Source organism: Aspergillus brunneoviolaceus, assembly GCF_003184695.1.
Source record: "Aspergillus brunneoviolaceus CBS 621.78 unplaced genomic scaffold BO95scaffold_1, whole genome shotgun sequence".
NCBI classification, from domain to species: domain Eukaryota; kingdom Fungi; phylum Ascomycota; class Eurotiomycetes; order Eurotiales; family Aspergillaceae; genus Aspergillus; species Aspergillus brunneoviolaceus.
Genome location: NW_020290731.1, coordinates 225,976 through 249,744, shown reverse-complemented (window position 1 = coordinate 249,744; position 23,769 = coordinate 225,976). Strand labels below are relative to the sequence as shown.

Here is a 23,769-nt window from a genome sequence, read left to right as displayed (position 1 = left end):
CTCTCTCCCTCCATAAATCCTTACCTTCTACTGTACCATACCATTCACAATGGCTCAGGATCGTGCTCCTCCGTAAGTTGACCCAACGCTTACCTCAACTGTTCACAAGCTCGAGGTTGGTTTGTATAGATCACGGCAATTCTGACCGGCTCTTCTCAAATAGTCTCCGTCTCGGCTCTGAGGCCCCTAACTTCGAGGCTGACTCCTCCAACGGCCCCATCACCTTCCACGACTTCATCGGCGACAGCTGGACTGTCCTCTTCTCCCACCCCGTGAGTGATCGGAGTTCGAACTATATTGCTAGGACACCCGTGACTAACCAACGCGGCCGTTGGAATAGGATGACTTCACCCCCATCTGTACCACCGAGCTTGGTGCCTTTGCTAAGCTCGAGCCCGAGTTCACTGCTCGCGGTGTCAAGCTGATCGGTCTGAGTGCCAACGGCACCGAGTCCCACCACGCCTGGATCAAGGACATCGACGAGGTCACCGGCTCCAACCTCAAGTTCCCCATCATCTCCGACCCCGAGCGCAAGGTCGCCTACCTGTACGACATGGTCGACTACCAGGACACCACCAATGTCGACTCCAAGGGTATGTATCTGGTTCTTCTGGGTTTCATTCTGGCTGCACATCCGCTAACGGAACCCCAGGCATGGCTCTCACCATCCGCTCCGTCTTCATCATCGACCCCAAGAAGAAGATCCGTCTCATCATGACCTACCCCGCTTCCACCGGCCGTAACACTGCCGAGGTCCTCCGTGTCATCGATGCTCTCCAGACCACTGACAAGCACGGCGTCACCTGCCCCATCAACTGGACTCCTGGCGATGACGTTGTCATCCCTCCCCCCGTCTCCACCGAGGAGGCCCAGAAGAAGTTCGGCGACATCCGCATTGTCAAGCCGTGAGTACCCTTTGATCCCCGGCTTGTCACTTCTTGATTTTACTAACTTGGGACCAAAGTTACCTTCGTTTCACCAACCTGAAGCAGTAAATCAAAAATGTCTACGTCAGCCAAAGATAGGCAGGAAACTTGCAGTGATGCAGTCCGACTACAGGACTGGTGCTGAGAAAAGGAAGACAGATCTGATACGAAAGTTATGAAAAAATATGAGATAATATTTTATACCCGATGATTCCAGCCGAGGTAGCAAGAAGTAGTTCGAGCCGGCTGCAGGCAGTTGATCTCGATGTATGCAGGAACCCAGCTTGACCAGTAGTATCTGCTGAAGTCTGTGGTGTTCCTGCAGGCTGTACAGTAGGTTCCTGGGACGAGCTGCCAGTCCCCGCTCACAGTCGGAAGGGAGGATTGGAGCCATGGTTGGCCGTCTGGGTCCCTCCGGGTGGCGATAACAGCATCAGATCGTTGCTGTGTCATCCTGCATAGCTCACTTCACCTTGTATGGGGGGAGAGTGCCTTATTTCTGGAATTAAGAAGCTGTGGACTATCCATCAAATGTTGCCATTCTCTCGAGGCTCCATCTATGTGAAATGGGGCCAGTGGTTCGTATCATTGAGGAATGTTTGAGTAACCACTGCATCGGCTGCCAACCGCTGAGCTGAGCCGCATTGGAGGACAAGGTGGCTGCGTGGTAGTGGACTGGTTGTTAGTATGTGTTGGAGGGTGTGGGAATTCGAGGACCCATCCATGCGAACTGTGTAGATGACATTTGTGATGCTGATGAGATGAAACTACTACACAACCAAGTAGTTATATAGTAAAAGAGCAATTGACTTTACATGTGGAAGGTCTCTTGGGTGCCTGGACCGTAGTTTGGGGGACAGACAGACCGCCTTCCTTCCTGGAGTCAATCCTTCTCCTTTTCCTTTTCCTTCTCCTTTCCCTTTTTTTCCCCACCCGCCTTTTTTACTCAGAGGGTCGCTTCTCGCACTCTCAATCCCTCTTATTCTTCGTTTTTGTGCTGAGACGGTTGTGTTGACTATCGCAGCATTGGTTATACCTTCACAAATATTGTCTATCTCATTGATAAGGAAACGACTGAATTATCTGGTGCCGTTCTCCTCCGCAGCGGGGATAAGTAGTCACCGATAACTTACCGATCGATTTCGACTTTCCGCCCGCCTGTCCCCTCCACCGCCCCCCTGATCATCCCTCCTCCGGTCGCACTGCCCCCCCAGTCCCATTTAGACGTCGAAGATCACCCGACCGCTTTCCCACCAACGTTGCTGTCAAAATCTCTTTCTAGGTCTGTGCTGCTGTAGCACGCAAGGGTGGCGTCTAACCCTCTTTTACAACTGTGATGATCCTCGATCGCCTCGGCCTTTTCCCTTCCTCTCGTTCAACGCCATATCCCCGGAAAAGCAATTCCTGACTCTGGGTAGCGCAAGCGGGCGGCACTTTCTCCTACGATACGCGCAAAGACTTACGATAGCGAAAAGTTTCACCGAGTGGTCTCCTCGATTATAAGGCGCTCACTCATCATCTTTCCTGCGGGTTGAAGGTAAACAGACCTCGGAAATACCCTCATTATGATGTCCCGAAGCCAGTCGAGCCTGGGCTTCTTGGATACAGGCAGAGACGACCCATCTGCGACGGGGATCTCGCCTCGACTTCAGCAAGCCCAACAGCAGTCGCAATCCTCCAACTCCGGTCCGATCAACCTGTCAGGCCTGGTATGCAATGTCCGTCGGACCACCGGCCGAGAGCCGCACCCTCTCGTGGGCGCAACGACAACCATCTTAGGCGATAGGCTATACGTGTTCGGAGGCCGGGTGCTCTCTAAGAGTCGTCCGCAGTTGACGTCGGACATATACGAGCTGGACTTGATCCGGCGTCACTGGACCAAGATCGAGGCGACCGGCGATATTCCCCGCCCGCGGTATTTTCACAGTGTTTGTGCCTTGGGAGACCATAAACTCGTGTGCTATGGCGGTATGTCGCCTGCCCTAAACGTGTCCAAGGACCCTGCTGCCGCGAGCGGGGGAGCGGGGGGTCAGGACGCTCAACCGGAAGTCGTGGTCATGTCAGACATCCACATCTTTGACGTGCCCACTCGGACTTGGACCCGCGTGCCAGCCATCGATTCCCCCCAAGGTCGCTATGCGCACTGTGCGACAATTCTGCCCTCCAGCGCCCATTTTACCTCAGCCACCGCACCTCTTTCGGCTATACACCATAACCCGGCGTCTTCGAACCCGCACCAGGGCACGATCGGAGTGGATATTGATGGGTTTGGGGGTGCCGAGATGGTCGTGGTCGGAGGACAAGATAGCTCCAATCATTACATCGAGCAGATCAGTGTCTTCAACCTGCGGAGTTTGAAGTGGATGAGCACCAGCACGCTTGGCCGCAGCTGTGGTGCCTACCGCAGCGTGGTTGCTCCCCTACTGGGTATGAGTGTCTCCGAGATTGGCTCTGCGGCGGAGGATCGGGATGCACAGGAGCCCATTGAGGACTCCCAGGTCGAGGGTTGCCCAATGCTTATCTACTCTAATTACAACTTCTTGGATGTCAAGTTGGAGCTTCAAGTACGCTTGCCTGACGGTCGCTTGGTCGAGAAACCCATGCAAAATCAGGCCTCGCCCCCGGGGTTGAGGTTCCCCAATGGAGGCGTCATCAACGGTCATTTCGTTGTCAGTGGTACCTATTTGACTTCCTCGAAGCAGGAATATGCTCTTTGGGCACTGGACTTGAAGACTCTCACTTGGGGTCGAATCGATGCTGGCGGCTCGGTCTTCGGTCAGGGTAGTTGGAACCGCGGAGTTCTATGGTCGAGAAGAAATACCTTTGTTATTTTGGGCCACCGAAAACGCAGCTTGGTGGAAGATTATAACCACCGGCGTATCAACTTTTCACACGTGTGCATGGTAGAATTGGAGGCTTTTGGTCTCTACAACAATGCGTGCCGGACTGCACCCACCTCGGGCTATGTCTCCTACAGTGCGCCATCTGTCCCGGCTTCTCTCCAGTCGAAGCTTACCAAACTGACCTCTGGTGGACGACCGTTCTCTGCGGCCTCGGACGAACTAGGTCGTCTCGCCCACTCGCTACCTGAAATGGCCGACATGGAGCTCCAAGCCGTGGGAGGGGAACGCATCCCCGTCAACTCGCGCATCCTGACACGCAGATGGGGTCCCTACTTTATTCAACTACTCCGCGACTCCTGTGATGGGGGAGTCTCTGACTCTGCTACTCTTCGTCCTGCGGTTGCCATGTATCCCAGCCGCAACTCAAGTATTACCATCACCCCCTCGATCGGCCAGAACAGCAACTATTCCAACGCCAGCACGCTTGTCAGTAACCGCTCCGTCACCTCTAAATCATTACTAGCAAACCTCGAGATACCCTCTGCGCATTCTCTATCGCCTACCGCTCGTCCCCGTGTACTCTACCTACCTCACACCTACCTCACCCTCCAGGTCCTTGTCTACTATTTCTACACGTCCTCCCTGCCCGCTGTGGGCTCCTCTCTCTGCACCCCCCAGATTCTCTGCTCCCTCCTCCAACTTGCCCGCCCTTATCAGGTCGACGGCCTCCTTGAAGCCACGGTCGAACGCCTCCACCAAATGCTCGACGGTCGCAATGCTGCGGCTGTCTTTAACGCGGCCGCCATGGCCGCGGGAGGAGGCCGTGGGACAGGGTTCGCCAGCGGGCTTGGTGGCACTTTGGAAACCCTGAACGGCGCTCACGCGGCCGCCACCGCTGCCGCGCAAGACCCCTCAGCGCTGACCACCACGACCACCAACACGACCGCCACCACGCAACCCTCCTCAGCGGCCCAAAGCCACCTCACCTCCGACTCGTCCGACACGGAACACGGCACCACCGCGTCGGCCGCCCTCTCGACGGCTAGCAGCGTCAGCGGCGTCGGGGCCTCCTCCACCTCGCGCGGTATCCCCCTCCGCATCAACACCAACATCTTCAGCCGCCGCCAGCGCCACAGCGACCGCGAGCGCGCGCGTGAGCGCGAACGCGAGCGGGAACGCGAAAGGGAGGTGGAGCTCGAGCGCGAACGGGACCGCGAGGACTCCATCAGCAACGCCAGCACCGCCACCTCGGCCTCGGCCTCGACGAACACCAGCTTCGACCAGTCCGACTCGGAGTACGGCGGCGGCGGCGAATCCGCCGGCCGCGCCCGCTCCTCGTCGCATCACCGCCGCAACACAGACGCCGAGCTCCGGCCCGAGCGCGAGATCTGGACCGGCGACCTCAGCAGCGTCATCGGCCTGCAGAAGCGGGGTCTCCGCGGGCTGATGGAGGGCCGCCGGCTGCGGGAGCGCACGGCCAATCCCACGCCCAACGGCGGCAGTAACGGGGTGAAACCGGGTAGTGCGGCGGTGAGCTTGAATGGCAATGGGAATGGAGTGGAGTAGTAGTGGGCCTGCAGCTTTTGGGGGTGTACGGTTTCCTACCTGTCTGAAGATCTTCAGTCTGAGAAAGCCTGAGCGCGAGACAGGGAGAAAGTGTGTGCGATTTCCATATTCGAGTATATATTATATCTAACTTCACTTGGATGGGATATTTTATTTTGGGGGGGGCAGGAAGGAAGGAAAGTTGGTAGGGTAGGTAGTAGTTAATGATGAACGATACATGACAATCTTCTTCTGGATTCCCGCTTGTTTTGGTTCTTGTGTTTTGTGTTTTTTGGGGAGGGGAGTGGATGGCATTTGTTGACTCTTGATTGAGTAGCTGAGGATTGAATCTCATAATGAGCCAGGTGGGTTGATTTCAGTCGCATGGATACACTGTGAAGATGTACAGTTCCTACTGAGTAAGATAGTATTGGGTGGAGATTGGGTAAAGATGCCCAATTGCAGTGCCCTGGTCGATTTTCCGGAAATGGTTGGTGCACTGCCTCAGGAATCAACTATGGCTACTACTATAAGGTAACTAAGGGGCCGAAATTGAAGGCACCCGGTTTTAGAATCCAAATATCACCCACGAATCGTCTTCCATTCTACGCCGTAACATACAACTGCAGAGACACAGAATCGAAGATGGAAAGAAAAGAAAGAAGAATCTCGTTCATGAAAAACATAGATAAGAAGTTCTTAACCCCTCAGATGGATATTACTTCGTGCGCTCGACAGCACCCACGCCTTCCAGAATAACCACTGGTCCTGACGTACGCTGACGCCCGTATCGCCCAGATCTTCGGGAGTGTAGGTGCGCAATTGCTCCAGGGTCGCGCGGTCGAAGGAGCGGCGCGTGCTGCCGCGCGGCGCGAACGACAGGGAATCCACGTTCAAAACGGCGTCGCGCGAGGGGGAATAGGGCGTGGGCTGCACGACAATGGCGAGTGTCGTCGGCGTGTGGGAGCCACCGGCACCGTTGCCGTTGCCGTTGGTTGCGGTGGGTGCATGGTTGTGATTGTGGTGGCCATTGGCGTCGAAGTGGTTCGTGTAGTCGATCTCCCGGAGATCGAGGCGCTCGAGGTGGTCCATCTCGTCGTGGAGCAGCACGAGGATGTCGCGCCAGCGTCCGCCCGGGCGGAGGTAGATACCGGAGAGCCGAAGATCTCGCAACGGTCGCCGATGGCGGCGGATGAGAGCCATCAGCTCGTCTGAGCCCAGGCGCCAGCCTTGGATGCTCAGCGTGCGGAGTCGCTTCCATTGCAGACGATGGAAGATGTGTTCGAGCGGCAGGGCGATCGGTGCATGAGCCGGAAAGCCTAGGTGGATCGCGGTGAGGTTTTTGGCGGCCAGGAAAAAATCATAGAAGACATTGGATAAGGTGTCCATGCGCGTGGACAGATCCAAAGTAGAAGAAAAGGTGATGTCTAGGCTCGTCAATCGAGCCCCCAGTGCGGCGAGACTGGTTGATGGGGCTTGTAACAGTTTCGCAGTCGCCTCTGGGCTGATCTGTGGGCCGACGAATCGAACAGCGTCACAATTTGAATCCAAGAGGGCGATGCTCAAATTGGTGACGGCTCTGGTGCACGCTGGCTCCCAGTTCAGTCGCGTTGTTCCTCCCAATGAGTGTTCGTGAATCCAATCCAGAATTTGCTCATCCGCCTCATCCTGCAGTCGCAGCAACTTGACCTGCTGCAGGGATGTGAATGCTCCGATCGCGCGGCGCAGATATAACAAATCGTGACTCGCCTCGACGATACGTTTCTGCTCGTGAAGGCGACGTCGGTGGGTCGACGAGAGAGGAAAATTGTCAGTATCAACCGTCTCTAGAACGTCGGGCCAACCTAGACGGTTATCAGCTTTTCCTGGCACTCAAAGATGACGGGTCTTCGGAGACGGTACCGCTTCCTTGGTAGAAGGGTCGCACCATGTACGTGAAATTTCGAACATGGCAGGCTAGCTGCATGCTCAAAAGTTCCTCTAGCCTCCGGAATCCATCCGACGAGAACCGCAGCACAAAGCGAGGGAATTTCTGCGGTGTGCCGATGCGCATGAACCTTCGGCAGACGAGTCGGAACCGGTCCAACTCAGACTTCTCACCGTATACATGGGGGGATTGGGCATTCAGTGGAGTCGAGGAACCATGCGAAGTCGTGGGGGAGGCTTCGAGGGAGGAATATTCGAAGCCCAGAAGAAACGAAAGGATGTCCTGAATGAGCTCGTCCGCCAAGTCGTCAAAATGCCGCGGTTGGTCCATGTTTGTCGCACAGCGAAGCAGCAGCGTGTTCGGCTGCCTGGGCCACTCGCACCAACATGGAATCCCAAGTCAGGTCTGGAGTGTAGGTCGCAAATCAAGGGGCACTGACTTGTCGGATATGCAACGAAATTAAGGAGATGTAAAGGGGGGCGATGTTCGTTTTAAAAGAGCAAAGAAAACGTCGCAGATAAAATAAGCAAAAAGAACGAGGAAGACGGATGACAGCAGCGAAAATTAAATGTTTGGGAGAGAAAAAGAAATAAGGATGAAAAATCCTTGAAGAAGAAAAAAACAAGAGAGTGACGAAAAGGAAGGACGAAAGTGATACATCCCCTCTTCTAGTTGGAGGCACACAGACACAGACAAACAATCTTCTTCTCTGTCATCTGCAAAAGATGATGGCGGGCCACAGCCAGCGCGCGTGCAGCAGCAGCAGCAGGTTGAACGTGTCTGACCAGAAATTGACAGCGTCCCACCGCAAGCTCATTTCCTCCAGCGCACAGGGTGGTCATTATCGCATTCAGGGCCTGCAGAAGCCCCGGGCGGGATCAGACGACTCGATGATGGCCGACCGGGGGGGACGTATACCAGAGTCACATGATCAAACGAGTATGCGGTTATCCAGCGCGAACCTGCAGGAAAGCTGGTCGAGGAGGAGAAGGATTGGCAGAGAAGGGACGACGGAAGGGAGTATAATGATGCGACAGCAAGAGTCAAATACGTGCAGACGCCCAGCTGCAAGGGAACCCCGCTTGGAGGTAATGGCAATTCATGGCGGCCTGTCGTTGCAAGCCTTCATCGTCCCTGCGGCTTGACCACGTCGCGGAAGATTATAGATAGACCAGGGGGGAGGGGGGTTTGATGTGGTGGAGAAAGGGGGAATGAGATATGGATGGTTGAGGGTTGCTTGTTCATGATGCACAGGTGAAGAAAAGTAGTGGATCTCGAGGTTGAGAGATTGGCCAACAGTGGCATTGCCCGTTCGGGTCGACTCTTTGCAGTAGCTTCATCGCGTGGGTTGTCAACCTAGTCGACTCTTTGCAGTAGTTGGTGAAGAAGGAAGAGGGGAAAAAAAGGATCACCGGCACTTAAGCAGCACTTAAAACGCCGTAGTCCAGTAGTCCCCGAGCCCAGGCGCAAGCCCAAACACTGCAATGATCCGCTGGTTGGTTGTCGCTGTCTCGTTTCCTTCGGTCTGTGTTGGCGTCGCCGGCCAGGTAAGTCGGGGAAAACAAAGGAATAAAAAGAGATTAGATCAGAGAGAGGAGAAAGCGCACAGGGTCAAACAACGCTATATACAGTACATGGAGTCGGGACGGTCTAGAAATTACACCACCAAGGAGAAAAGTTAAGGGCCCTTCCACGCCCACTTATCCTCCATCATCTATCTGAATCGGTCGAGTTGCCGGTCTGGACTAGATAGATAGTTGGAGATACATCAGATCTCGTGCTGTCCAATCGTCTCCTCTGTGAAGGCCATCTAGACCTCATCATCGTTGTTGTCGAACAGACCTTTGCTTGTACGATTGGCTCAGATCACCACTAATTTCCCGCATCGAGATCGCGCATCTCGGGAACTTTCGCGCCAATCAATCATTGCAAAGCCTTCTCCATCCGCCGCCGCCTGATATCCGTGCTGCTTATCTTGGATGCAAAGTCCTCCGCGTCATCGGGAGGCACCTCCGTTGTATGCAGGACATCGACCTCGAAAACAGCCAACGGTGCCCATCCTTTCTTCGTCCGTGCATCATTGACTGCAGCGCCGCCCGACCGAGTCTCCTTAGAGACCACAAGGGCGCCAATGCTCTCATCAGTGATGGTAGGACCAAATGGATCCTTGATCTCCACCAATTTGAAAACTAGATCGGGCCGTAACTTCATGAGGATGTACTTCCCATCAGAACCCGGCTCCGGGGCCTCTTCAAGCTGAGATCCACTGGGTCCGGAAGCACGGAAATTCATGATGGCAGTCAAGAAGGCACCCGTGCTATGGCTGCGTTCTTCCCAGCTTTCCAAGAATTCGGGATACTTTTTCTTTACCAACAACTCATCGCCGGTCACTCCCACGACGAGGACTCGTTCCCTCCCCGCATCAGCATCCTCCACGGGCTGTAGGACAAGTGCTGTTGCGGTCAGTAATAGTTTGTGTCCAATGTGGAAGTGGTCGAACGTGCCCCCCACAGCGACTGTGTAGGGCGACGTGGCTTCGTGGAGATCGCCTAGGGTCACAAGATATTCTGATGGAGTCCAGTGAGGTGCGTCTGGGATGGCATGTAATGAACCAGAGTCGGGAAGTTTAGAATCCGCCACCGGAGAATAGAAGCTACTGAAGGCTGCGGCCAGATCCTGTCCTATCTGATTATCAGGGTAGTAAATTGACTTCCATGGTCGTCCTGACCTAGCCAGAGTCCGCAGGTCGACGATCGGGCCATCGCGCGGAACTGCTGGAATGCTTTCCGGGCTTCGAGACAGATCATAGTCGAGGAGTATGACCCGTGCATCGATACCTCCAGGCATATCCAACTCGATCTTGTGTTCAATACATACAATCCCAATCAACCGGTATATGCCTTCAAGAATCGACTGCAGGCTTGCAAACGCTCTAGTGCGGGGTCGGCAGGAAGGGGCGAGCAAGCCTGGTAGGGATAGTGCAACATCGAGAGGAGCCACGCGGTCGGACCCGTCCAGCTTGAGATGAAGGCTAGAGCAGACAGTTGACAGAGTAGCCTCGTATGCAGACTTAAGTTGGTCAAAGTCGGCCGCTGGCGGAGGTGGCAGCAGCAGCAGGGCCGAGGTCGGTTCGGAAGCCATGTTGTACTGATATGCGGGGGAATGACTGTCAGTATTGGTTGTCTGTAGCAATTGCGATTATGGATAGAATAGCTGGAGAGTAGCAGGTAAATCAGAAGCCAAACTGACAGCAGACCCAAAACCACAGACGACCCGATGGCAGTCGGACGTTTCTGCTGAGTCGAAAAGGGAGTAAGTAGTATTCAGCTGCCAGGTGAAGTACTCAGTAGTATTCCGGCAAGAAATGACAATAAACGATGGCCGAAGATGGTTTTCCCCGCGATTGAGCTGACTCAGCCTGCAAGAGACTCTCCCGTGACTTCCCTGTAGTCTCTCTATCTCCCTCTCTCTCCCCATCTCCCTCCCTTCTTCCCCCGTCACTTCAACTGCTCTTATTCATTCGTTTCAGGCCTGTTCGGTCTATTCAGGCACTTCTTCTGAGTCTCTTCAAGCTTCAGAATGTCTTTGTGAATTTGTTCACGTTGTTGTCCCTTTCTGACATGACCTAGAGCGTGCACTGTCTCTGGTACAGTCGGAGCTCCTAGCGCCCTCCATTCCCCCCCCCCCCCCCCAACCCCCCCAAGCTAATCCTCGCACCCTGATAACCGCTATTCACAACCATTCACACCTGACATTCTGCTGAGGTGGGGCTTCAATTGAACTTATTTGCGTGGCTAGGGTATAATACGGTTCAAAGTATTCGAATCCCACGCTGTCATGTCGAATGCGAGCCAACCCTTCGACCCTCGCCGGGCCACAACGTACGGGCGCCCGGAGGAGCTGCATATCCCGTCCGGTGCTCCCAACTTGCAGCGACAGTCCATGTCCCACGAGTTCATCTCGGGCGCTGAGAACCACGTTCCTTCAATCAATGTGCATCCGTCCGGCTCACAGCCTGGCCAATTTGGAGGCGGCAACAGCGCTGCTGGTGGTCATCTACCGGGAGCACTGCAGCCAGGCAACTCCAACCGTCCACCGGCAGTATCCATGAACACAGCCCCTTCGGTTCTTCCAACCCTCCCTCAGTTGTCGACCCCCATGCAGCCTCCCGCAGCACCGTCATCACAGCCGCAACAACCACAGCAACCGCAACAGCCGCAGTCCGCGGTGCAACAGTCAACAAACCCGCGCTCTAGCATGGTCAATTCTCACGGACATTCAAGATCCAGCCCGGCAGGCTTTGATCAGCCAAAATACAAACAGCCGGGCTCGTCGCCGGGTGCTGGCTACCCGCCGCAGACTCCGTTGGGAGCCAAATACTCCCCCTTGGGCCTTGCTGATATCCGGCCAACCGGTGACTTGTTGAGCGACACGATGATGACCTCGGGAATGATGTCAATCAACAATAGCGAGAATCAGGTGCCTACCAACAGTAACTATATCGCCCCGTGGCCCATATACGCAGTGGACTGGTGCAAATGGCCGGTGCCCGGCAATTCTGGCTCCTTTGGCGGAAAGATTGCCATGGGAAGTTACTTGGAAGATAACCACAACTATGTATGATGTTGCTTTGCCTTCAAGATAAGCTATGGCGCTAATTTGAGCGCAGATTCAAATTGTTGATACACACTGGACCGCTCCCGACCCGGATACACCAGATGCGGCGGCTGGAGACATCAAGCTGGAGTATGTCAAAACTGCGGAAGCCACCCATTCATATCCTGTAACTCGGATTCTTTGGGAGCCGCCTTCTTCACAGAAACAATCCACAGACTTACTGGCAACGTCTGGCGATCATCTCCGGTTATGGTCGCTGCCTGCTTCGCAACCAGCGCCGGCTTCGAACACGATCACACGGTCGAACAACCAAAGCGCACCGACCGCGAAGCTGCAACCCTTGGCTTTGCTGTCGAACTCAAAGTCTCCGGAGCATACCGCGCCAATCACATCCCTGGACTGGAACACCATTTCACCAAGCCTCATAATCACATCCAGCATCGATACCACGTGCACAATTTGGGACATTCCCACACTTACCGCCAAAACGCAGCTGATCGCACACGATAAGGAGGTGTACGACGTACGGTTCTGCGCCAACAGCGTCGATGTCTTCGTCAGCTGCGGTGCTGATGGTAGCGTTCGCATGTTCGACCTTCGCAGTTTGGAGCACAGTACCATCATCTATGAGCCCACCGAAAAGAATGAGAAATGTAAGACATCCCTATCAAACCCACAGTCACGAAGATCGCCTTATTCACAAGGATTTTTCTCAGTGATGAGTCCCGGGAATGGCAGTCCTTCCGCGCCTGCACAGTCTGCATGGCCACCACCTCTACTACGCATTGCAGGTATGTGAGCTTATAGATGTATCACGTTTGACATACGTACTCACTACTGCAGCCTCTCCCCATGACTCGCACCTCTTGGCAACGTTTTCACAAGACTCGAACATCGTAAGAGTTCTTGATGTGCGCCAGCCGGGACAAGCTCTGCTGGAGCTGAAGGGACACGCCTCCTCCATCAACTCCGTGGAATGGTCCCCGAATCGTCGCGGCGTGCTCGCCTCGGGCGCAGATGACTGCTTCGTCCTGCTTTGGGACTTGATCAACCAACACAACGCAGCCCCGGTGCCGCCGGGCGCACACCCACCGGGAGCCCCAACAGCGACGCCAACGAGCGAGCGTGGCCCGGCAGCTGCCTGGCAGTGTGACTACGAGGTATCTAACATCAGCTGGTCGCCGCAGGGCGGGACCACGCCAGCCGGGCATCCACGCGACTGGCTCGGGGTTTGTGGCGGGCGAGGCCTCTGGGGAGTCGCTCTGTGAATAGCTTCATACATCGGCTAGACTTTTGACAGATTGTCATTTGCATGTTATTTGTTTGTCTTTTCTGTTTTCAGACTATGACTTACCCCCTTGATGTTATGATTTTGGTACTGCTCTCATTTGGGATGGGCTCCGGGACATGATTGAGATGACGTCCCGTGGCAAGGGAAGCCCCATATAGCGCGCGGAGACTTTTACCCGCGTAGGCGACCTTTGGTATATGGCATGGTACGAGTAAATGAATTAACGAACAACCCTATTTTTTGTTCTTTTTAGATGTATCGAGATCTAGTTGACGCCATAACTGCTGGACATACTCGTTCTGGACAGAATAAATTTACATTCTCCACATTGATGTGCGTTCCCACATGCACTTTACATTTGAAACAGGTGGAAGACCAAAATATAATTGAGACCATGAAATATGTACAGCCAAACCCGTGACTGATCCAGTAAGTTTAACATGAAGTGACGCCCGCTAACCTGAAATCCCAGCAGGGAACACATTTGCAACTAGATGATAGTAAACGAGCAGCCGCTGCAGCAGCAGCAGACATAGAAAGGAAGGGAATCAATCCCGTCGCTCGCCACTGCTCCCGGGCGCAGGCCTGGACACGGTTACAGGCCCCTTGACAATGACCTTCTCCTCCACCCACCTTGCAAACCTCACACTGGGGATATCAACCGCCCGCCAGAACAGGTCTCCTGCCCACAGGGCAATGGGCAAACAGATCATCCACCCTAGGAGGTACGCAACTCCGGCCTGGAAGTTCGTCGCCCGGCCGGTGATGGCCCACAGCCGAGGCATGATGGCGTATCCCAGCCCGTGAAGGATGGGGCCGTGCACGATATAGAAGGCGAAGGAGATCTGGCCGAGGTACTGGGAGAGGCGGTTGGTGAAGAGACGTTGGATCTCCGGGGAGTGGTTGATGCTGGCAACGATGAGGATGGCGCCAATGGTTTGCGGGAAGCGGTGCGGTTCAGGGTAGGTTTTGGGAGTGATCTTCCATGTCCACATGTAGAACGGGGTCCATTTGTAGCCGGTATTCGGGGTAGAGCCCAGGTAGAGGCCGATGATGAAGAGGGCAAACCAGATATTGCGATAAGGGATCCGGCGGGTGGAGAGGCGGGAGAGAACAGGGTAGTGGTAGGAACGGGATTTGGCAGGGAGAAAGCGGCGGAGTTGAGGTTTGGGATCGTCATCAATGGTTGCGGTTGTGGTCGTGCTCGAGGATGTGCCGGCAGGGATGGGACCTTGTTCCCAGGTGCCGTGAATGAGGTCGGCCTCTGCGAGGAGCATGCCAGACAGGAAAAGCACGACATCCCAGCGGCCAAACCGCATGCAGAACCAAATGAGACCGCTGACGAGACTGATACGGACGGGAGTCCCGAGGCGCGAGGTGCCCAAGATGGTGAGGAAAAGGACGATGGAGCTGCGGAATTCGACAGGAATAGTCCACAGGTGCGGGTTGTAATTGTTGTAGTAGAGAGACCAGTTGAAGGGGTCCATTAGTTGTGCGAGTGTCGAGTAGCCATCCCAGAACTGCTTGGTGAAGGAGCGCATGATGGGTGGATGCTGCTCATTAGTGCCCAGGATCGTGTGACCCTCAACCAGGACGCGCCGGGACGGGTGGAAGGCTCCCAAGCGCACGGCTAGAAAGACAAGAGTGATCCCCACAAATGACGGGATATAAAGGCGCAAGGCTCGTCGAAATGTAGCCGAGGCGAGGGTGGTGAAGGTCTGTTCCCAGGCGCGACTGCGAATCAGCTTGAGCGGCTTGTAGGAGAGGACGTAGCCAGAGATAACGAAGAAGATGGCCACCATGATATGGCCTGAGACGAGCATGTGCAGTATCGGCAACTGCCAGAGCGCAAAATTCTCCCCATTGAACCCCCATCCCAATGCGACTTTCCAAGTGTAAGTGAAGAGGAAGTGGAAATTGAACACGAGCAGACAGGCCCAGCCGCGCAGTCCATCCAGGGCCGCGATGGCGTGCGGCTTAGTAGCCGGTCGGGGCGTTCCTCCCACGTATTGTTGTAGGTAACTTGGGGTGACTATTATGGCCACTTTGGTGCAGAAAGCTTCCGCCATGTCCGTAAACTGACCGAGGTATTCCTGAAGGCTATCATTGTAGTTGCTGCTACTGAAGCTGCTGCTCATCGACGAGTAACGATGATCGGCTGCTCTAGAGGATGATTCAAGATCGTGAAGAGGGACATCGTGGACGGGGAGAGGCGAGGCGAGGCCCTTGTCGATCAACGACATGATGGGTTGTATTGTAGTGTGGGAAATCGACTCGCTATGGGTGGATAAGGGAAAAATTATTGAGCAATGGCGATGCGTTCGTTACGGCGGGGGTTAAGAGAAGAGGGAGATGACGCGCGGCTTCATGGGAGGAGGAACGGAGGACGATGCAGCAAGAGGAACATGCTAGAGGGATGTCGCACAGTCGTTAGTATCGAGTAGTCCCACATTTACCACAGCATTAAGCATACAGAGGACATACCTGGATTGGGGGGGGGGGGGGGGAAGTGAAGGGTTGAAGCTGCAATTAAGAGGCAAGAGGGAGGAGAAGAATGGAGAAGGATGGATAAGGAGAGATAAGGAGGGGGGGAAAGAGAGAGACGAAGATGGAGGAGGAGGAGGAGGAGGAAGCCGAGGAGAGAAAAGGGAAGGCGGAGGAGGAAACTTTACCTGAATGGAAGTTGAATTGCCGCATTTGAGGCCAGCTTAACTGTCAACTGAAATCGGCTGCATTGAAGAGCCAATGCAATGAAAAGTGTAAGAAGCACAAAAAAAAATAGAAAAATAATTAAAATAAAATCAAATCATAGAAGACAGATCAATTCTAGCTCCACTATTGCTAATGTACATACTTAGAGACATCCAAGATGTTCCTGCAGCCAGAAAATGGCCAACCCTCCCCCTGCCTCTCTTGCTTGCTCTTCTTATACTTCCTCCGCGTAGCTTAACTCGAACTTCTTTTGCTTCCTTCTTTTGCTTCCTTCTTTCGCTTCTTCTCTTTATCCTCCCTCACTGTTTCTTCGACCACCCAACACATCCCCCCCATTTCATACCCTTCGACTCGGATTACTTCCTTTACATTTACTACTATTTTTCCACCCCATCGCGCTTATCTCCTCTCCCGATACCATCCCCTCGAAAAGTCGTTGTCTGCGTCTACCTCCATGTCCGGATTCGTTCTTCGACTTTCTTTAGCCTCCACTTCAGCTTCATCCTTCGCGCCCTCTTCACCTATTACTTTGGTCTTTCAACAATCTTTAACATCACGCAGATACTACAACAGCGCCTGAATCCCCTTACGCAACTCCTGGATACCGCCTCGTCGCACTCTGTCCCTCCTCGTCTCTCCAAGCACGCGCCCGCCATGGATTTGCGCTCGATGTTGAACAGTGACACTGCTGGCAATGCCAACAATCCTCCACCGGAACCCCAGCAATCGCCATCGGCGCAAACCACACGAAAGCCATCCGATGCAGTCTACAGCCCACACGAACAGGTCCCCGCCGCGGCGCCCGCTTCCTCCGCCTCCTATCCGGCCGGTTTCCCCGGAGGATCAATGCAGCGGCCTCATGTTTCTCCCGAACGCTCTTCCTCCTACGGCTCGCTGCAGTCTCCTTATCAACATCAACCTACCTCTGGTCGCTCGGCTGGCTCGCAAGCTGCTCGAGGTCAGAGCCCACAACCAGGCCACTACAGTTCTTCGCGTGATTCCTCCTTCAATCCCCCTCAGCAGCGCTCGCAATCCATTCAATCGGTTTTGTCCCACGACACGCCCATGACTCACGCATCTCACCCCAAAGAAAGTCCTTCAACCGCCGGCATTGCGCCTGGATATGCCTCCCAGCAATTTTCACCGACAGGACCCGGATCTCTGCCTGGTACTCCCCGCGGGTCAACTGCTGCCTATGCTCAACCATCACCGTCCTCAGCTGCGCGCCCACCGTCTTCAGGCCAAGACACGCGCTCAAACCGCGCCTCCAGCCCCTGGGTTGGCCAGGAGGCATCGACGCAAATGTCACCCACTGCGATGCCCCGTTTGTCGCGTCCCCGAGACCAGACCCCGCGGCCGTACCCTGGTACCATTGACCGACGCGGCTCAGAAGACAGTGTGAGTCCCAAGACCACGCGGGCGCCCAGCTATCCAGATTCGGCCGTACCCACCCAGACCACCCCTCGCGAGAATGGAATGGCCGTTGCGGAGGCGCATGGTTACTCCAGTCCACATGAACCTCCGAAACGGAAGCGTCGTCGCTTCGATGCACCCCCGATCTATGCCATGCGGCCGGAACGCACAAAGGGTCGCGGCCCTATCATCCCAAATCCCCTTCCTCCCATTCCCAAGCACACCCGCGATAGTCCGGACAATTCCTGGAATTTGCGACAGCGGGCTGCTTCGGCTGCTCAGGGTCCCGCACACGCCGCTGCCGTACCCGTATCCATTAAAGCTTCAAACGATACCCCGCCCAGCAAGACGACGGCTCCGGCCCCCCGTGCGCCTTCCGCTGCGGCCGAGCAGCCGCAACAGCCTGGGAGTTTGGGACCGTGGGAGCCATCCATCACCGGGGAATTTCCTTCCGAGGACATCACAAGGCTTGTGTGCGACTTTCTCTTTAGGCATGTCGTGGTCCGCAACGACGCCATCGCAGCTCCAGCGGGAGCAGCGGCAGCCGGGTCGGCTCCCATCATTGAGGTGGAGGCCAAACTGGGCCAGCTCATTGACATGGACCGCGGAGATCGGGTTCAGCTGCCCATTCTGTCCGAGACAATCATGAACAAACAGTTCCCACGCTTTCGCACGGCGTTTGAAAGCAGCATGACAGTGGTACGTGATCCTCTTTTCCCGCGGTTATTTATCACACCACTAACATGCTAGGCTAGGCTCAACATCAAGCGATGAACAATTTCCTCAATGAAGCCGTCAAAAGGTCCCTGGATCAGGCCGACCGACCGCGCATCCCCATTTCATATGCCCACAAGAAAGAGCGCGACACTTTCTATGAGGTATCCCCGAATGAACTGCCCCCAGTGATCCGACAAAACCTGAACCCGCGCCACAAGCCCAAGGTCCGCGTGACCGTGGACCAAAGAACCAACGAGGTCCTCGCCAAGATTGTCAAATGCCGCATCGCCGACCTGGACATCCACAGCCCGCAAACCTGCGTCGACTGGCGCATCAGCGTCAACCTCGAAATGAACTACGACGGCGACGTGAGCCAGCTCACTGTGGTCGATCCGGCGCGAGGTCGCGGAGGGGATCGCAACAAAGACCGGATGAGCTACCGCCATCTCGCCTACCAGATCGATCTCACCCAGGTGGCCAAATCTGATGTACGTCCCGTTTTCCCCTCTGTATTCCACGGCCCCACTGGCCCCTTGACTAACTATGTCCGCAATTAGTCCGCAAAAGGCGAGTTTGAGCATGAACTCGAGGTCGAAGTCTCGGCGGCCGAAATCCGTCGCCAGGGCCAGATGGCCATCAATCAGGAGCCCCATCAGTACGAGGACCTCGTCAAGGGGTTCCTGGATAACGTCCGTGTTCTGGCCCGTCAAGTGCCTCCTTGACTTAACTACCTCCATTGACATTTCTTCTTTTTCGCGTATTCCCCCTTTCATCTCTGACTTCTCGCCCTTTTCTCCCTTCCTCGGTCGGTCACAAAGTCCCCCCGTCATCTGATGTGCATATAACGAACCTACACATTTGCATCCGGAACTTCTTGATCCCCCGTGTTTCTTCACAGAGTCGAAGACGAGAGTTTTACATTACTTTCTGATGGAAATGAACATGCGTGTATTATTCTTCTTTATAGCAAACTTTTTTTTGGGTTTGTTCGGGTCGGCCTTCTCTTTTTTTTCCCTGTCCAGTGTATACCAGATGTATCATATATAGCTTCCTTCCCCTTCACCATTTCTTTTTTTTTACCCTCGGGGTCTTTATCTTTGCCTACCTGCCTACCTTGACTTAGACTACTGCCTTTTTGCGTCGCAAAAATGAGGGAAAATCGTTTATTGACTGGATGATTTGAGACAAGCTCCTTGGTTTTCTTTCTCTTACTTCGTAGCTGTGTGGTACGTCTACGTATTAGATTATAGCAAGGTGACAAGACTCAAACCAAGAATCAGGTGAAGTGAGAGTGAAATAGGATGAAAATTGGGGGGGTTGGAAGTAGACAATATAGAATGATACAGATGATACAAAAGGTTATGCAAGTCTGCGACGATATTTGTTTAACCCAGAAGCCGCGCGCGCAAACACAAAGAACAAAGAGGAGCCAGCAGCAGCAATAACAACAACACCCGAATTGGAAGAAAACAATTCCAGCGAAAGCAAATCAGTGTGTGGAATTTTCGGCGGTCAGGGAAGTAAAGTTATACGCAATGATAATGCTACCTGTCCATCGTCCATCGCATGTAAGGAAGAAAAAAGAACAAAAGCAGTAGAGAACAAGACAGCCCTCTGTCAGATGGTCTGGAGCAACGGCTTTTTCGGCGATCTATATTTTCCCGGTAAGATGTTTCTTTGCGCCTAGGTTTAATGGCCCTTCGTCGATTTGGTTTGTGGGGATTAGTGAGGAGTTCATGAGAAGCGTGAAGAGTGGAGGCTTCAAGGGCTGGGCGTTCCCTCTTCGTAGCGTGGTCCTCCGTCGTCACCGTCGTAGCCTGCACCAGGAGTAGCGGCTGCTCCGGCCGGGGTCGGTGCGTCGTAGGGACGGCTGTGACTACTCGCGCCGTCGAACGCGGCGGGGGTGGGAGCATCGTATTCTCCTCGTTTCGAGATTCCACCGGGCGTGGGTGCATTGAAGGCGCCGGGCGTCGGGGCACTGTCAGCCCAGCCACCGGGCGTGGGTGCCGACGCTCCAGGCGTGGGGGCACTGCCGTAGGCGCCAGGAGTAGGGGCGGAATAGTTGCCTCCGGGTGTCGGGGCGTCGTAGCCCTTGTTGCCATTGCTGGCGGATGCTCCTCCCCAGGCAGGTGTCCTGCCACCGGCATTGGCACCGGCACCGCCCCAGGCCGGGGTGCGCGATCCGGCGGCGAAGGCGTCAAAGTCACTGTTGCCAGACCCACCGTAGGGAGTGCGGGCACCGGCATTCCAGGCGGGTGTACGTGAACCAAAGCCTCCGGCTCCTCCGTAGGCGGTGCGACTACCATCATAGGGGTTAGAGGTGCGGGAGCCGTCTTGTTTCCAAGCAGGCGTGCGCGCGCTGCTTACGCCACCCCATGCAGGAGCTGCGAGAAAGAACAGTCAGTATGTGTACAGGGCAAGGAATGTTGAAATTGACACTTACTTCGAGCGGATGCGGCACCACCCCAGGCCGGTGTCCTAGAAGAATCACCCATACCCATCGGAGTCCGACCACCCTGCCATGCCGACTGGGAAGCAGCGGGGCCGCCGTTAGGAATGCGTCCACCACCCCGTCCCCGGCCCATCTCGATTGTCTGGCCAGTGATCGGGTCCTTGACAACCAGAAGCTCCTTGTCGATCGTGACCAGCTTGTTCTTGGAATGCAGTTCCACGCGGGCCTGCAAATCCGACGAGTCCTTGACAATACCGACCAAGCCCTTGTACGGTCCCTTTCGAACCTGAACAGTCTTGCCAATCATCCTGTCCCGTCCAAAGCTTCGCTGAGGCGGTCCCATCATACCGCCAGGAGCTCCGTTCCTCATTAGCGCCGGGTTCATCTTTGTCAAATCGGGTCCGGTGGCCCGTCCTCCTTTAGCCGACACAGTGACGACGTTTGTCGTACGCACAACAACAATACCAGAGTTCTCAGCCTGCGCTTTGTTATGCAGGAAGAGGAACGAACGGTAGATATGGAGGATCACGCCGCTGCGCTGCTCCCCAGACACCTCCCGTACTGTGTCTCCGAGACGGATCTCGGCACCATTGCGATCCGTGGCCACTGCATCTCGACGCGGCGTGATCTTGTTCGTGACATGTGTGGGAAGGATGGTACGGATGGATCCGTTTTGATCCAGGACTCGGAGAGACTCGCGATCAACTTTGACAATGCAGGCGACAGTAGCGGCACTGTATAGCTAGTTAGTCATGATTTGAGCAGTCGCCAAGAGATAAACTCACTCTAACTGAACCAAGTCGTGTACGTCAAACATGCCGAGTTTACCGTCCACGCCAGTCTCCGCAGATAGACGCAAGTCCTTGCTAAAGACTGTGATCTCTTGCATACTCATGTCGCTGAGCAGTGTCACCGTGTCGTCCTTCACCTGTACAACCATACCCAGCTCGTCCTGATATCTGCTGCCTCCAATTACCTTGACATGGTCACCTTCTCTGAACCGTTTGCGAAGAGTCTTGACCGGTGCTTCAATGGTCTGTCCTGCCAAATCACCCTGCGTGACCACCAAAGTCACAATTTCACCACGTGTGGAGGTGGTGCGTCCGATCAACCCTTGCTGTTCGCCCCGGTAGACCTCGACAGGATCTCCAGGGAGATATGATTCTTCTGCAGTCTGGTTCTTCAACGTTTCGGCCAAAGAAGCCAGATCCAAATTCGAAGTGCCGTCGTCTGCACCCCGAGCGAACATAGTAACCTCTTCCAGTCGAGGATTCACATTCTTTGTGATGAGGTGCTGGACCTTCATGTCCTTGATCAAGAAGCCCTCGCTGTAGGTCTCACCCAAGTAATTCCATGACTTGCCACCCAAGCCAGACGTCGCAGAAAGGTACTTGGCGTGCTTCTTCTTGGCTTCAGCCTCGCTGAAGGCACGTTGAGGGGGACGAGCCACCGCTGGGTTCATGCCAGGACGCTTCCGCTTAGGATCGATGGCAGGGGCACCAATATCTTCGTTCAGACCGTAATCCAAACGAGGAACCAAGCGTACCGTCACAGCAAGACCATTGGTCTCAACCTCCTCAATCTGCGCGAGATCGCCCTGGTATTTTCCACGCTTGATCCGAACCCAGCCTCCATGCGAAAGCTCTTCCGACTTCTGCACACGCAAGAGATCCGGCATCTCTCGTACGGGCACCAGGATCATCTTTGTCCGGGGATAGACGTTCGTCATATCCTGCAGTGCATCCATAACATCAGCCTGCCGGCGTGCCTCGACGTAGATGTATCCAGCCATCGCTCCACCTCGCTCGAAGGCGGAGATAATCTTGACCGGGTTGCGAGAGCCTGGCGGACGCTCTTCGATGCGCTTCTGAATCGAGAACACCACCTCACGCTCCTTGCCAGCCTTGCAACGAACACCCCAGATACTCGGATCATCGACACTCGGGAGAAGCAATCGCTTGGGAACAATCACGGCATCGGTGGCCGCCGCACGGTTTCGACCATAACGCTCCTTCAGCATCTGCGCCTGCTTTTCCGCATCCATACTGGCTGCCAATTCGCGCTGACGATCCAGCTGTCTGTGTCGGCGATCATCCGTCTCCACCCCAACAGGCAGTGTATCCATATCGTCGGGGTGCATTTCCCCGCCAAATTCCATGTCATCCTCCTCGTCCTCGGCCTCATCCTCATCTTCATCGACACCGGCCTCGGTATCAACGAAAGAGAGAACGCCCCCTCTCCGTCTGCGCTTCGCGGGCCGTCTCTATAAATTCGGATGGAAGCAGTTAGCCATCATACCTTCTCCAAGCCGCTGCCGGGGGGGAGCGATCGCCGAAATCTCTGGAGCCACTCACGGGATTTACATCGTCGTCGTCGTCCTCATCCTCCTCATCTTGATCCTCATCTTCCTCGCCCTCGTCGTCTTCATCACCTTCCTCCTCGTCTTCGTTGTCGTCCCCTTCATCGTCGTCATCCGCATGGCCACGTCCTCTTGCATTGTCTTCACTGCCCGCGCGATACCGTGCCGTCCGTCCAGTGTGTACATCGGCGTCATCGTCGTCATCGTCGTCGTCATCCCGACGACGGTGCGTCGCCTGCCGAAAAACAAAAACCCTAGCGTCAGCCTGATCCGTCAGACACCACCCAATTCCCAGCCTCGGTACGAACCTTCACATCCTCGTTATCTGAGTCATCCGCCGGGGCTGGGTTGAAATCGTCATCTTCCTCTTCGGAGCCGAAGTCCTGATCTATGAGGCTTCGCGACATGTTGAACGGAGGGTCGATTGATTTGTGACGGGAGAATGACGATCGTATTCGCAGAGGGTGATGAAAGTAGAACGGAATGCAAGTCCGGAGTTGGTAGCCTTGTCAAGTTCGAGATTGCAATGGTGTGTGAAGACGAATCTCTGAAGCGTATGTCGAGGTCGATCAGCCACGGAGGCAAGTCGGAGGAAATATTGAGCAGGGATTCCCACAAACCTCTTGTTACAGTAAAGATCTCTGATAGATCTCTGTAATAAGAATAAATGACCTTTTTGGCGAAAGACGGGAGCAAGAGAGAAGCAAAGACCGCGCAGAGCTGGCAGTGTTGCGAGTGAGAGAGGTTTCACCTCGGGGGATCCGCGGCGAGGCGAGTTTCCGTTGTTTCGCCGACTCCGCGAGGCGCGATCTTCTCCCCCAGCTGGGTTGTTGAGTAGCAGGAGATGAGGATGGAAAGTGAATTTATATCGCACTAGAATTATAGAGTTCCAGGCACCAGCTGCGATCGAAAGTGGACACCGAAGGAGAGAAGAGAGATGGTAAGTGTTGGGTTAAATGGGAAGAGA

At 54.8% G+C, this 23,769-nt stretch overlaps 7 protein-coding genes across 7 annotated transcripts; 3 read left to right on the top strand and 4 right to left on the bottom strand.

The window, feature by feature from the left end:
• Window positions 1–49: 49 nt before the first annotated feature.
• On the top strand, window positions 50–6,529 carry BO95DRAFT_448707 (putative regulatory protein Ral2; the record flags this gene model as incomplete). Its single annotated transcript, XM_025587900.1, has 9 exons — window positions 50–72; window positions 164–272; window positions 341–593; window positions 653–905; window positions 1,252–1,321; window positions 2,045–2,152; window positions 2,591–4,420; window positions 4,448–5,278; window positions 6,113–6,529. 9 exons carry the CDS (start codon window positions 50–52, stop codon window positions 6,527–6,529), a joined length of 3,894 nt encoding a protein of 1,297 aa, XP_025447931.1.
• Window positions 6,530–6,809: 280 nt separating this feature from the next.
• On the bottom strand, window positions 6,810–7,768 carry BO95DRAFT_2107 (F-box domain protein). The gene is made up of 2 exons (XM_025581111.1): window positions 7,242–7,768; window positions 6,810–7,140 (listed from the first exon to the last, which is right to left on the bottom strand). Exons 1-2 carry the CDS (start codon window positions 7,569–7,571, stop codon window positions 6,916–6,918), a joined length of 555 nt encoding a protein of 184 aa, XP_025447930.1. The 5' UTR covers window positions 7,572–7,768; the 3' UTR covers window positions 6,810–6,915.
• A 1,275-nt stretch (window positions 7,769–9,043) lies between these two features.
• BO95DRAFT_2090 (putative pantetheine-phosphate adenylyltransferase) lies at window positions 9,044–10,591 on the bottom strand. Its single transcript, XM_025581102.1, has one exon. It carries the CDS (start codon window positions 10,380–10,382, stop codon window positions 9,165–9,167), a length of 1,218 nt encoding a protein of 405 aa, XP_025447929.1. The 5' UTR covers window positions 10,383–10,591; the 3' UTR covers window positions 9,044–9,164.
• A 345-nt stretch (window positions 10,592–10,936) lies between these two features.
• On the top strand, window positions 10,937–13,454 carry BO95DRAFT_437568 (WD repeat protein). Its single transcript, XM_025585303.1, has 4 exons — window positions 10,937–11,858; window positions 11,911–12,511; window positions 12,575–12,649; window positions 12,702–13,454. Exons 1-4 carry the CDS (start codon window positions 11,079–11,081, stop codon window positions 13,124–13,126), a joined length of 1,881 nt encoding a protein of 626 aa, XP_025447928.1. The 5' UTR covers window positions 10,937–11,078; the 3' UTR covers window positions 13,127–13,454.
• A 64-nt stretch (window positions 13,455–13,518) lies between these two features.
• Window positions 13,519–15,656, bottom strand: BO95DRAFT_402385 (acyltransferase family protein). Its single transcript, XM_025583886.1, has 2 exons — window positions 15,634–15,656; window positions 13,519–15,557 (listed from the first exon to the last, which is right to left on the bottom strand). The coding sequence occupies exon 2, from the start codon at window positions 15,390–15,392 to the stop codon at window positions 13,698–13,700; it is 1,695 nt and encodes a 564-aa protein (XP_025447927.1). The 5' UTR covers window positions 15,393–15,557; window positions 15,634–15,656; the 3' UTR covers window positions 13,519–13,697.
• Window positions 15,657–16,163: 507 nt separating this feature from the next.
• triA (putative mRNA capping nucleoside-triphosphatase) lies at window positions 16,164–19,167 on the top strand. Its single transcript, XM_025585302.1, has 3 exons — window positions 16,164–17,973; window positions 18,030–18,479; window positions 18,549–19,167. Exons 1-3 carry the CDS (start codon window positions 16,516–16,518, stop codon window positions 18,711–18,713), a joined length of 2,073 nt encoding a protein of 690 aa, XP_025447926.1. The 5' UTR covers window positions 16,164–16,515; the 3' UTR covers window positions 18,714–19,167.
• Window positions 19,168–19,752: 585 nt separating this feature from the next.
• spt5 (transcription elongation factor spt5) lies at window positions 19,753–23,209 on the bottom strand (the record flags this gene model as incomplete). The annotated part of the gene is made up of 5 exons (XM_025582027.1): window positions 19,753–20,375; window positions 20,435–21,177; window positions 21,229–22,704; window positions 22,742–23,037; window positions 23,111–23,209. The coding sequence occupies 5 exons, from the start codon at window positions 23,207–23,209 to the stop codon at window positions 19,753–19,755; spliced, it is 3,237 nt and encodes a 1,078-aa protein (XP_025447925.1).
• Window positions 23,210–23,769: the final 560 nt, after the last annotated feature.

Coding starts and splice junctions, on each gene's coding strand:
- BO95DRAFT_2107 (XM_025581111.1), bottom strand. CDS start 7,571: ATGGACCAACCGCGGCATTTTGACGACTTGGCGGACGAGCTCATTCAG. Junction 7,141..7,241: donor TTCGAAATTTCACGTACATG/GTGCGACCCTTC, acceptor CCGACGTTCTAG/AGACGGTTGATACTGACAAT.
- BO95DRAFT_2090 (XM_025581102.1), bottom strand. CDS start 10,382: ATGGCTTCCGAACCGACCTCGGCCCTGCTGCTGCTGCCACCTCCGCCA.
- BO95DRAFT_437568 (XM_025585303.1), top strand. CDS start 11,079: ATGTCGAATGCGAGCCAACCCTTCGACCCTCGCCGGGCCACAACGTAC. Junction 11,859..11,910: donor TGGAAGATAACCACAACTAT/GTATGATGTTGC, acceptor ATTTGAGCGCAG/ATTCAAATTGTTGATACACA. Junction 12,512..12,574: donor CACCGAAAAGAATGAGAAAT/GTAAGACATCCC, acceptor GATTTTTCTCAG/TGATGAGTCCCGGGAATGGC.
- BO95DRAFT_402385 (XM_025583886.1), bottom strand. CDS start 15,392: ATGTCGTTGATCGACAAGGGCCTCGCCTCGCCTCTCCCCGTCCACGAT.
- triA (XM_025585302.1), top strand. CDS start 16,516: ATGGATTTGCGCTCGATGTTGAACAGTGACACTGCTGGCAATGCCAAC. Junction 17,974..18,029: donor TTGAAAGCAGCATGACAGTG/GTACGTGATCCT, acceptor ATGCTAGGCTAG/GCTCAACATCAAGCGATGAA. Junction 18,480..18,548: donor CCCAGGTGGCCAAATCTGAT/GTACGTCCCGTT, acceptor GTCCGCAATTAG/TCCGCAAAAGGCGAGTTTGA.